The following is a 13,455-nucleotide window of genomic DNA, read 5'->3' as shown; positions in this document are numbered from 1 at the left end:
GTGGAGTCTATCCTAGGGGTCATTGAAACCGCAAATTTTTCCGGTCTCTAGCAATAAGTAGGAGCATGCAGATTTCGCGAAAAGATTTCGAGTCTAGCTGAAAGTTAAAACACTGTAGCATCGTTTGTGTTTCGTGATTGGGCGAGTTTCTCCCAGATACACATCGATTGTAACACCAATCATAGCGATTCAACGTGAAAGCAAATGCGTTCTGAATGGCTCGGTCAAATAAGGCAACGACTTCTCTCGCAGACGGCCGCCAATCACAAGGAAGAAACTACAGGTGCGGGTATACCTTGTTTCAGTCTAATGGGCGTTCAGATCTTTTCGCTAAAAATGCCTGCCCCTAGCAATAAGGTATGCCTGCATTAGTAATTGTTCCCTTGTAACTGGCGGCCGTCTGTAAGAGAAGCTTTTGCCCTATTTGGCTGGGCCATTCTGGAAGCGTTTACTGTGTGGCTATGATTGGTGTACCTACTGACAGTAGACATGCAGGCCTGCCTGAAATAAACCCAACCAATAAAAACAGACCGTGCTACAATGTTTTAACACACAGCTGGTCTGGAAATCTTTTCTGCGAGAAATGCATGACCCTACTTATCGCATTATAAGTCAAGTACATAAGGTTCGAATTGGTGGCCTCTGAATTAGGTTGGGTTTTATATTGCAATAGAGTTGGTAATTAGTGTAAAAATTACCACACGCATTTATTTTTCTTACAGTCTCACAAATTCACGTGTCTGAAGCATGAATAGGATACGCATTCACCAGCCTTACATAACGGTGGCCTTAAGAATGCTGTTAAACGCTGTACACTAAACATGAAGTATGTCTCAAGCATTTTAAAAAAAGTCCACGTAACCAGAACTGGTTACAACACTGTAATTTATTTTGTAAATGGAACATAAATATTTATGTAAAATTACCGTTAGTTTTAAATTTGTACATTTACACAAAAAATACTACTGTATTATAGTGTTCGTATTAATACTGTATTCGGATTCTTACCTATGCATTTATACATTTTTTCCCCCAGTAGGCTACCTCCAATAGTTAAAGTTATTTGTAAACAATTCCCTAAACAGCGTTCCTGTATTAAACTGCGCAATAAATAAGCATAAAAACAAAATAAAGTCCAATTATTTCATTTTCGATTACCTTTTTCATGGTTTAAAAAAATATATTCTTGAATGAAACATCACATAAAATATTAAATTATGCCCCAATTTTCTAAACAAAAATGTGTTGTACAAAGTTCCAATATCTATTTCATGGTAGGTTTCCAAAGGAATCTTTTGTAAAAGTACAGAAATTTTTCTTCTTTGAAGTTATCACAGGGTCTTCTTAATGTAAGGGAATCTCCGAAAAGTGGAAGGTAGGTACCACTGAGTAAGCTTACTCCGAACACAAAGTTCATCTTGGATGGTTAAAAAAAAAAACCTTGGAAAACTTGTGAGGTTCACAGCAACACACTCTCCTCTCTTACACGAGCGTGTTTATCGTGTTTATCGTGTTTACCGTGTTTACCGTGTTTACCGTGTTTACATCGAACAAAGAGCCCGGGAGTTGGAATCTCGCGCAGATTGTAAGAATATCAGATTATCTGGGAATTCGAAGAAACCCTCCTTTATAATTAACGTCTGCGAGCTGGGGTGTTTCAAATCGAATCGAGCTAAAGTTGTAGAGTCCTAAGCTAAAACTCACGAGTTAGAGTCGAGTGAATTGTATTTTCCGAATATTCATTAACATTTAGTAGGAACTTAAAAAAATTGAACCATCGAATGTGTCGACTTAAACGTAAATTGGCCTATAATGGGTTAAACGTCTCAAGACAGGAAAATAATAGATAAACATGTTTGTAAAATAGTATTTTCCGAATAGATATTGTGAATTAAAAAAAAATTCAAATGTCCTGGGCCTAAAGGAATGTTAATAAATGCATAAAATGTATTTGATTAAAGAATTTCATTATGTTGTTGTCACCGGTAGTTACTGAAAAAGTATTATTGTTTATGGCATGAGATGAAAGAAATTTCGAATGTTCGAATGTATTTATTTATATATAGTAGATTATGTTACGTTATAAGTTCAAGTAAGTAATAAGGATTTTATACTGAAGTAATAAAACAGAGCCGTAATTTGGTTAAGTAAGGTACAAAACAAAAAAGAAAGGTAGCTCAAATATAGAGTTTTCAAAAGGCGACAAGATCTAGTATACCTACTATAGGTATAGGGCTTAGATAGTTATGAAGTTAAGACCGTGATTTGGGATATATTTTTTTACAAAATTCCTATACTTACTACGTATTTAGTTTTTTGTTCAACATTGTTTCTGACTTAAGACTGAACCCTCAATGTCTTATATTCCTTTTTTTCTCGCTTTGTTTAGTGTTGCTTTTAGAGTCTGAGGTTGATATTCGCTTCTTTTAGAATCGTTTGCACTAAGAATTTCATATTTTAGCGCTGGTGAAATAAAAGTATTAGTTTTTTTTATTGAAATTTTATAAAAAAAGGATTGGAAAAAAAGGTGCGTAACCTTGAATTTTTCTTGATAGATTCGGAAACATGGGTACTACTGAACTGCCACTGTCTTCTACAAAAATCTGCACTTGATGAGAAAAGTATATATATATATATACTATATATATATACTATATATATATATATATATATATATAGGACCTATATATTTGGTGAAGCATAACAATAAAATTAAAATATTTCCACTACTCTAAATCTTAACTTCACATAATTACTTCACGGAATTCATGGTTTGTCAAAAAAAATGCCTAGATACTATCCTCATTTTGTTTTACCATTTTCTTTTTACATGCTTTATATTAGCTTCACCTGTATGTTTGTCTGTCCGTCTGTAACTCTTTCGACTAAGAGTGAGTGACTCATCACTATAAAATGTCCCAACCATTTCATTACGTTCGTTAGCCGAGCGGTCTAAGGCGCGCGACTACTGTGATGTCAGCTTTCGGATTCAACGATCGTGGGTTCTACTCCCGGCCACGCCGAAAAAAAAGATTTTTTTTTCCGGTTAATGCTAAGATTATATCCATACATTAACTGTAAATGATTCGGAGAGACTTTACTATTTCTTTGTGACGTTGCAACTCCAAATAGTTATCTCAGATGGTAATAGGTAGTGTCGGTAACTCATTTCCCTATGAAAATTATACATAAATATAGTTTAAAAAACTAAAAAAAACATGCTTTTAAAGAATATCAAACTAAAAAGTTAAAAATAAATATAGTTAAAAAACTAAAGAAACATGCTTTTAAAGATTATCAAACTAAAAAGTTAAAAATAATTTTTGAAATTTAATTTATGACAATAGTATATAAGCAATACAAGTAGGCCCCTATAAATGAGAAAAAAGCTTGAGGCGCTTTGTGCCATATTTTTTGTATATTAAGCGCCCCATGCTTTTTTCTCATTTATACTAGTATTGCTTATATACTATTGTCATAAATTAAATTTTAAAATTATTTTTAACTTTTTAGTTTGATAATCTTTAAAAGCATGTTTCTTTAGTTTTTTAAACTATATTTATTTCTCCTGCTGTTAGTTTCCGAAACACAGTGTTTTTATGCACAATGTAGGCCTATAACTTTTTAATGGCATCTACTAAAGTATTCCATGTGATCATATCTTCTCCCCTCTTCGCTTCGCCTCGCTCGCAGTGGGCGTATACGCATTTGACTACATGGAACTAATACCCGCGTCTATTCTCCTCGCCATGCTTTACGCTAGTGGGCACGTACCATTATTCGCCACAATTAGAAAACTTGTAGCGTAACTATAGATATTAAATAATTTATAATTGTTTTTGTGTGCGTGTAGGCCTACATTCATGCATTGCAGAATAACGACGTTGTAAACAGGACACAAACGAAGGTAAGTGGAAGAATGAAGAATGTGTTCCTAGGGACTTAACAAGGTTTTGAAGGTCTTTTTTTTTGACACATCACCATGAGTTCGTATTCAAAATCAGTGAAATCATTTCCCGTAGATTTGCTAGGAGCTATGGATAATTCGTTACCGGTACTTTTCATAAGTTAACGGTAAAATTGACTAGAAACAAAGCAATTGACGGGCCTACAGATCTATGTTAAAATCAATAGATATAATGAATATACCTCGAAGGGTACGAAGTTTGGTTAGTTAACAAGTGTGTTTAACTTACATCGTTAGAGATATTGAGATTACAAGTTTATTAGTTGTTTATTGAAATGTGTTTTTTTCAGTTATTCGCTTAAAGATTTTTTTAAATAAGCAGTCAAATGAATATATAGTTTATCAAAACAAAAATTGTGATTTTTCATTTTCTCGAAAAAATTATTGTATGTACTTAACGCCTACACTACGAGGCCGATAGTAAAGCGTTTCTTCAGCAGTGATAATATATTTAGGTCAACATATTGTGCATGTTTGTGAAACTATTAAAGATACCAAAGATTATAAACACAGCCCCTGTATCTATCCAGCGAATAGTAGACGCAAGAAAGCAAACGTAACCAACCTGCTTCCTGTATACTTTGGCTTCCAGACGACGTTATTCTTCTTGTGAACGGTATATAGATCATGAGCTGGGTACACACCGAACTCCATTCAATGTAAAAAAAAAAAAATAGTTTCTCCTTTTTGCAAGGAAAAATCCGTGGAAATCTAGTTGCCAACGATATCAGTTGGTAAAACTGCAAGATAAGCTCTGCTTTGAGGTTTTACAAGTAATATCGTTGGCAACCGTGTTCCCAAGGACTATACTTAAAACATGACCGAAAAAAAATGTTTTTAAAGTGTAGAGCGGGCGTGACACTCGCGGCCAGTCTGCCATCACACGCTTCCGTAATTTGGTTACAAAGAGAAGTAAAAAATTGGTTGTCTGTAAAGTCGGTTTACGGACGATAGTTTAACGTGACATCGTCATAACAAAACATTGATGAAATGATTGCATATTTTTATTAATAAAATTGAATCATTTTTATTGAATTATCACTATTTTGTATGGATACAAAGAAGGAGTGAAATTATATCTACAATTTAATTTATTAATTTACTTTTATTTGCACTCATTTATTCAAATATGTTTATTACTTTAACGAAGAGATTATTTTAACTATAACTTTTATACATGTTTGCTATTTAACTTCTTCTAATCTGTGTTATGCTGTTAAGGATAGGACGATGATAGGAAAAGTAAGAAACGAATGGGAGTGTTTCAAGTTTAATGTGTCTCGACAAAGTAAAATCGATGGTTGTTCCAATCGAGTGGAAGAGAGATAGATGCGGCGTAAGCGAACAATGAGCGTAACGGGACACAGCGTAACGGGACAATGTGCGTAACGGGACACTTTTTCGTGCGTGCAGCCGGCGTTCATCGATTTATTAGACGTTGTCACGTCAAAAAAACCTGACGACCGCGCTGCATTCACGACTCTGCGACGCCCGTTCAGCGGGCTGGTCAGAAGCGTCAGCGCACGGATCCATATCGGAACAGTTTCTCCTCCGCACCATGCGCACCAGTCACCATTCGCTTCACGAACTACGACAAGAATCCGCTGTCATGTTATCCGTCAGTAGTTTTAAAAGTTCGTAGTTGAGAGCCGTCTGGTCGGGGTGTATGTGTCGGCGAGGCGGGATGATAGGCGCGACGCTCGCTGGTGCTTCTAGCGCGGTGTCGCCTCTGGACTGGCGCGCAGTCTTCTCGTCGTCACAGGATAACTGTGAAACATGAGCGGTGACCGTAACATTATATGGCCGAGAAATGAAGATGAAGGTGTAAAACCAGTCTCTTAAGCGCTTTCAAGAATCTTTACTGGTTTTTTACGCCTAAAAATTAATCTGAAAACACGCGTTTTATGCATTTTAACTCTTCTAAAAATACAGTTTAAAAATTTAATCCGGAATCATAAGCATTTTTCAGCTGTCAGCGAACTCTTAAATGCTTTTCGTAAGCAGACCCCACTCGGGTAGCTTGAGTAGTTTGGAAATCGCGTTGTTTATCCTGGAGCTCTGCGCACCGCGTGTGTGCCCGGGTGGGCGGGGGCCCTGAACAGGGAGTATTTTCTTATCCGAGGACAGTAGCCTACTTAAACATTTTCCACACCACTGTTAGGAAATATTGCTCGCCCGTATGAATCTAAACAAAATCACTTTCCCTGTTACAAATTTTGCTCACGTAAAGCTCAATAATTTTTCGTATTAAAAATTTTCAATCAGTTAACCTACACTAACATAATACACATTTTACACGTGTTGTATTAAAATATTCAGTATACATCCTAAAATATTGCACAAATAACTAAGAAAGAGGTTTATCAACATATAATGGTGTTTATTTACACCTGCAGTAACAAGAGTTGATGACTGAACCAAAGATGACACAGAAGTAGGAGCAGCTATAACAGCTGGAAGACAAGACTAAAAAGGAATTTATTATGAAAGAGACTGTTTAACTGCTAGGATGATAAAAAAATTAAATGGAAGAAAATAATTTTCATCAGAAAATTAAAAAAAATAACTTTCCGTTTTATAAATTGACTTCTCTAGATTTTGCCATTCATTTTTTTTGCTACGAAATTCGAGCACACCAGAGCTTACAAAGACAAAAACTTAGCTAAAGAAAACAAAACTAGGAACAATCCGTCGTGAATCAGCTCTTGCACATTCAGCAAAACAAATGCGGCGAAGTTTACTTTCACGCACGGAAAAAAATACATAGAGAGAAAAAAAAATTGGCTCTAAGAAAAAACAGCTAACCTTGATAAAGACATAACAAACAGCTAAGTTAAAAAAGATAAAAATACATACTCAAATATTTAAGTTATTTGTGGAGACATGTAATCGCTACTTGACAATAAATCGGAGTAAGAAATTTTTTGCACCCTGGGAAACAATGTAATGATTTATAATTTGTCCCATATATTAGTTTATCAAAGGTTAGTAGAACAGTTGACTAGTGAGGAAGACGGGGGAAAAGGGATGCATCGCAGCCTCTTTCGACCCCAATTAGATCTAAAAGTGCAACAGATTCAACAGACACATACATCCATTTTTACACGATATTTAACCCACTAAATATTATCTAATAGCAAAAAATTTAATTAAAGTTATATGTAAACCGATACAAAAATTTCAAGTATTAAATGCGCACATAATAGGTATGATACAACAAAATAAGGTCAAACTGTTGAATATTCGATTTTAATTTCCAAAAGATAAAAAAAAAATTGAATGAAATATCAATTCAAATATAAAATATGCATTAATTTTATTAAGAAGTAATCATTATTATCTGGAAAAACGTATTTCATATATGCAAAAAAAAAAAACCAAAGCACGTGTTGTACAAAGTTGCCTACACACACTCCATGAAAGCAACTGGTTCCTAGACAAAGTGAAAATGATATTTTTTTCTCCTGCGCGAAGCAAGCGAGAACTTGCAGAGCCCGCAGGTGGACGACGCCAGCACGAGACAGCGCTCTGCCGGCACGAGACAGCGCATTGCCGGCACGAGACAGCGCCCTGCCGGCACGAGACAGCGCCCTGCCGGCACGAGACAGCGCTCTGCCGGCACGAGACAGCGCATTGCCGGCACGAGACAGCGCCCTGCCGGCACGAGACAGCGCTCTGCCGGCACGAGACAGCGCATTGCCGGCAAGAGACAGCGCCCTGCCGGCACCAGACAGCGCTCTGCCGGCACGAGACAGCGCATTGCCGGCAAGAGACAGCGCCCTGCCGGCACGAGACAGCGCTCTGCCGGCACGAGACAGCGCTCTGCCGGCACGAGACAGCGCCCTGCCGGCACGAGACAGCGCTCTGCCGGCACGAGACAGCGCTCTGCCGGCACGAGACAGCGCATTGCCGGCAAGAGACAGCGCCCTGCCGGCACGAGACAGCGCTCTGCCGGCACGAGACAGCGCTCTGCCGGCACGAGACAGCGCCCTGCCGGCACGAGACAGCGCTCTGCCGGCACGAGACAGCGCATTGCCGGCAAGAGACAGCGCCCTGCCGGCACGAGACAGCGCTCTGCCGGCACGAGACAGCGCTCTGCCGGCACGAGACAGCGCCCTGCCGGCACGAGACAGCGCTCTGCCGGCACGAGACAGCGCATTGCCGGCACGAGACAGCGCCCTGCCGGCAAGAGACAGCGCCCTGCCGGCAGGAGACAGCGCTCTGCCGGCACGAGACAGCTCTCTGCCGGCACGAGACAGCGCCCTGCCGGCACGAGACAGCGCCCTGCCGGCACGAGACAGCGCTCTGCCGGCAAGAGACAGCGCCCTGCCGGCAGGAGACAGCGCTCTGCCGGCACGAGACAGCGCCCTGCCGGCACGAGACAGCGCCCTGCCGGCACGAGACAGCGCCCTGCCGGCACGAGACAGCGCTCTGCCGGCACGAGACAGCGCTCTGCCGGCACGAGACAGCGCTCTGCCGGCACGAGACAGCGCATTGCCGGCACGAGACAGCGCCCTGCCGGCACGAGACAGCGCTCTGCCGGCACGAGACAGCGCCCTGCCGGCACGAGACAGCGCTCTGCCGGCACGAGACAGCGCTCTGCCGGCACGAGACAGCGCTCTGCCGGCACGAGACAGCGCCCTGCCGGCACGAGACAGCGCTCTGCCGGCACGAGACAGCGCTCTGCCGGCACGAGACAGCGCCCTGCCGGCACGAGACAGCGCTCTGCCGGCACGAGACAGCGCCCTGCCGGCACGAGACAGCGCTTGCCGGCACGAGACAGCGCCCTGCCGGCACGAGACAGCGCTCTGCCGGCACGAGACAGCGCCCTGCCGGCACGAGACAGCGCTCTGCCGGCACGAGACAGCGCTCTGCCGGCACGAGACAGCGCCCTGCCGGCACGAGACAGCGCTCTGCCGGCACGAGACAGCGCCCTGCCGGCACGAGACAGCGCTCTGCCGGCACGAGACAGCGCCCTGCCGGCACGAGACAGCGCTCTGCCGGCACGAGACAGCGCTCTGCCGGCACGAGACAGCGCCCTGCCGGCACGAGACAGCGCCCTGCCGGCACGAGACAGCGCTCTGCCGGCACGAGACAGCGCCCTGCCGGCACGAGACAGCGCTCTGCCGGCACGAGACAGCGCCCTGCCGGCACGAGACAGCGCTCTGCCGGCACGAGACAGCGCCCTGCCGGCACGAGACAGCGCCCTGCCGGCACGAGACAGCGCCCTGCCGGCACGAGACAGCGCTCTGCCGGCACGAGACAGCGCCCTGCCGGCACGAGACAGCGCCCTGCCGGCACGAGACAGCGCCCTGCCGGCACGAGACAGCGCTCTGCCGGCACGAGACAGCGCCCTGCCGGCACGAGACGGCGCCCTGCCGGCACGAGACAGCGCTCTGCCGGCACGAGACGGCGCTCTGCCGGCACAGACAGCGCCCTGCCGGCAGAAGTGGGAAGCGCGTGGAGGACTGTGCCGTCCTGATGAACAGCGGCCGCGCTGCTGGGGGGAAAGTCTCCCCCGCCCCCCCATCCATTTCTCCGGACCTGATCTGTGCTCGCGATCTGCAGGTTCTCGCAAGCTCCTTTCTCCTCTCCTCGCAGCCCGGCCCTCCCCCTGCTCGCTCTCTCATTTCCCGAACCAGACTGCTGCTTGCAGACACACCACGTTTACGTGGTTTTGTGAAATCATAATTTACATTCATTAATCAGTCGTACACTTAGAAAAAGTTTTAAGTTGAATACTACATACGAACGGTTAATCAAAAATGCGTTCAGTGCATGCTAGGACTGACATAAAATTGTATTATGAGTTCATTAAAAATAATTATATAAAAACGTGTTTATTAGAAAAAAACTTTTACAAACATTAAAAATATTGTCATATAACGAAGTTTTTTCAAAGCATGGGCAAAACCACGAAATAATTTCGGACATTACCGCGTCAAGTGAGCGAGCATCACACGTGCTTCGCGAGTCTAGTTTGCTACATCTGTGAACTGCTCGCGGTGTTCTTCAGTGGAATGCCCCTGTTGGTGACTGTTCGCAGCCAGAGACATCTTTTATTCTTGTGTTTCGCATACGCGAACGCTATTGGCAGCCGTGGTGGTAGCATTAACATTGAAGCTATATGTATGTACCTTAAAAATTCTCTGTTTTTATAGTCGTTCAAACGCTGCATTCCCAAATGCACTGCCTGAATTTTATCTCGTCTACAATGAAAACGTTAAAGTTGAAGGTCTCTCGTTTTTGCACCGAGATACTTCTCAGCACAAGCAAGTGAAACTGTGGCGGTGACTTTGGAGGTAGTGACAGGGTTGGCAACGCTGTGTCACAGCCAGTGGCGTAGCCAGGATTCGTGTATAGGGGGTTTTAAGAAGCATGGCACCCCCCCCCCCCCCCGTATTAAAGCGGGGGGTCCGGGTAGTCCTCCCCCGGGGAAATTTGGATTTTAAGGTGTAAAATAGTGCTATTTTAGCAGTTTCCGGTTCTTAAATATAAATATTGTAATGGTAACAATCTTATTAATTTTAATATAAAATTTTTTTTGAGTGATGAATAAGAAATTAATTAAAGATTTGGAGCTAGGGGGGTGGGTGGTTTAAACCCATAAACCCCCCCCCCCCTCCTCCTGGCTACGCCCTAGGTCACAGCGCTGTGAATCTGGAATGCCGCCCGTCGCAATGCTGTCAGGCCGAGCTGAGACAGTTGCGCACACAGCAGCAGCTACTCACTACTGAAGCTACTCACCGAGCATCTTGCTGAGGTCGGCGTTGTGCAGGTCCGGGTTCTCGTCGGCCAGCTTCTTGCGCTCCACCTTGGCCCACACCATGAAGGCGTTCATGGGCCGCCGGATGCGCTGCTCCTTGGCAGCCTTCTGCTGCTGCTGCTGCGTCTGCTGCTGCGTCTTCGCCAGGCCCGGCTCCGCCGCCAGCTGCTGCTGCTGCTGCTGCTGGTGCTGCTGGTGCTGGTGCTGGTGGTGGTGGTGGTAGCCCTGCCACTGGCAGGCGCCGCCCAGCACGCTCGGCACCATCTGCGCCACCTGGACAACCCCCCTGCGCTGTAGCCGCGCCATAGTGCCATCATGCCATAGTGCCATAGTCCCGTGCGTCCCTGTAGCCGCGCCATAGTGCCATCATGCCATAGTGCCATAGTCCCGTGCGTCACTGTAGCCGCGCCATAGTGCCATCATGCCATAGTGCCATAGTCCCGTGCGTCCCTGTAGCCGCGCCATAGTGCCATCATGCCATAGTGCCATAGTCCCGTGCGTCCCTGTAGCCGCGCCATAGTGCCATCATGCCATAGTGCCATAGTCCCGTGCGTCCCTGTAGCCGCGCCATAGTGCCATCATGCCATAGTGCCATAGTACCGTGCGTCCCTGTAGCCGCGCCATAGTGCCATCATGCCATAGTGCCATAGTCCCGTGCGTCCCTGTAGCCGCGCCATAGTGCCATCATGCCATAGTGCCATAGTCCCGTGCGTCCCTGTAGCCGCGCCATAGTGCCATCATGCCATAGTGCCATAGTCCCGTGCGTCCCTGTAGCGGCGCCATAGTGCCATCATGCCATAGTGCCATAGTCCCGTGCGTCCCTGTAGCCGCGCCATAGTGCCATCATGCCATAGTGCCATAGTCCCGTGCGTCCCTGTAGCCGCGCCATAGTGCCATCATGCCATAGTGCCATAGTCCCGTGCGTCCCTGTAGCCGCGCCATAGTGCCATCATGCCATAGAGCCATAGTTCCGTGCGTCCCTGTAGCCGCGCCATAGTGCCATCATGCCATAGTGCCATAGTCCCGTGCGTCCCTGTAGCCGCGCCATAGTGCCATCATGCCATAGTGCCATAGTCCCGTGCGTCCCTGTAGCGGCGCCATAGTGCCATCATGCCATAGTGCCATAGTCCCGTGCGTCCCTGTAGCCGCGCCATAGTGCCATCATGCCAGAGTGCCATAGTCCCGTGCGTCCCTGTAGCCGCGCCATAGTGCCATCATGCCATAGTGCCATAGTCCCGTGCGTCCCTGTAGCGGCGCCATAGTGCCATCATGCCATAGTGCCATAGTCCCGTGCGTCCCTGTAGCCGCGCCATAGTGCCATCATGCCATAGTGCCATAGTCCCGTGCGTCCCTGTAGCGGCGCCATAGTGCCATCATGCCATAGTGCCATAGTCCCGTGCGTCCCTGTAGCCGCGCCATAGTGCCATCATGCCATAGTGCCATAGTCCCGTGCGTCCCTGTAGCCGCGCCATAGTGCCATCATGCCACAGTGCCATAGTCCCGTGCGTCCCTGTAGCGGCGCCATAGTGCCTTCATGCCACAGTGCCATAGTCCCGTGCGTCCCTGTAGCCGCGCCATAGTGCCATCATGCCACAGTGCCATAGTCCCGTGCGTCCCTGTAGCCGCGCCATAGTGCCATCATGCCATAGTGCCATAATCCCGTGCGTCCCTGTAGCGGCGCCATAGTGCCATCATGCCATAGTGCCATAGTCCCGTGCGTCCCTGTAGCCGCGCCATAGTGCCATCATGCCATAGTGCCATAGTCCCGTGCGTCCCTGTAGCCGCGCCATAGTGCCATCATGCCATAGTGCCATAGTCCCGTGCGTCCCTGTAGCCGCGCCATAGTGCCATCATGCCATAGTGCCATAGTCCCGTGCGTCCCTGTAGCCGCACCATAGTGCCATCATGCCATAGTGCCATAGTCCCGTGCGTCCCTGTAGCCGCGCCATAGTGCCATCATGCCATAGTGCCATAGTCCCGTGCGTCCCTGTAGCGGCGCCATAGTGCCATAGTCCCGTGCGTCCCTGTAGCGGCGCCATAGTGCCATCATGCCATAGTGCCATAGTCCCGTGCGTCCCTGTAGCCGCGCCATGGTGCCATCATGCCATAGTGCCATAGTCCCGTGCGTCCCTGTAGCCGCGCCATAGTGCCATCATGCCATAGTGCCATTGTCCCGTGCGTCCCTGTAGCCGCGCCATAGTGCCATCATGCCATAGTGCCATAGTCCCGTGCGTCCCTGTAGCCGCGCCATAGTGCCATCATGCCATAGTGCCATTGTCCCGTGCGTCCCTGTAGCCGCGCCATAGTGCCATCATGCCATAGTGCCATAGTCCCGTGCGTCCCTGTAGCGGCGCCATAGTGCCATCATGCCATAGTGCCATAGTCCCGTGCGTCCCTGTAGCCGCGCCATAGTGCCATCATGCCATAGTGCCATAGTCCCGTGCGTCCCTGTACCGGCGCACCATAGACCTGCTCAGGCTTGCCTTTACGCACTGTCACACCACGAGCCAGTACCGTCGTACAACACACCATTACTAGAGACCTGCAAATTTCGCGGGTTAAATGACCTCCAGGATAGACTCTACCGCACTCCACACACTCGGGCAAATGCCACCTGTTCATTGGTTGCTGACTTGTGAGTCGTCTAGACTGGGCGGCCTGTGCTTCAACACTTCTTCGAGCGAGGGTCTCTAATTATCCCTTATTAATCCAGATTAACAGC

At 46.7% G+C, this 13,455-nt stretch overlaps 1 protein-coding gene across 3 annotated transcripts in view; it reads right to left on the bottom strand.

The window, feature by feature from the left end:
* The window catches only part of LOC134533239 (SOX domain-containing protein dichaete-like), a 507,415-nt gene that overhangs the window by 404,050 nt on the left and 89,910 nt on the right, over positions 1-13,455 (bottom strand). For all 3 annotated transcript variants that reach the window (XM_063370647.1, XM_063370645.1, XM_063370646.1), the window contains exon 3: positions 10,715-11,006. In XM_063370647.1, coding sequence (XP_063226717.1) covers positions 10,715-11,006 — 292 coding nt within the window. The remainder of the gene's footprint in view (positions 1-10,714; positions 11,007-13,455) is intronic.

This window comes from Bacillus rossius, chromosome 6 (genome assembly GCF_032445375.1).
Source record: "Bacillus rossius redtenbacheri isolate Brsri chromosome 6, Brsri_v3, whole genome shotgun sequence".
NCBI lineage: Eukaryota > Metazoa > Arthropoda > Insecta > Phasmatodea > Bacillidae > Bacillus > Bacillus rossius.
Note: the sequence above shows the minus strand (reverse complement) of the source record. Positions and strands in the feature narration are given on the sequence as shown.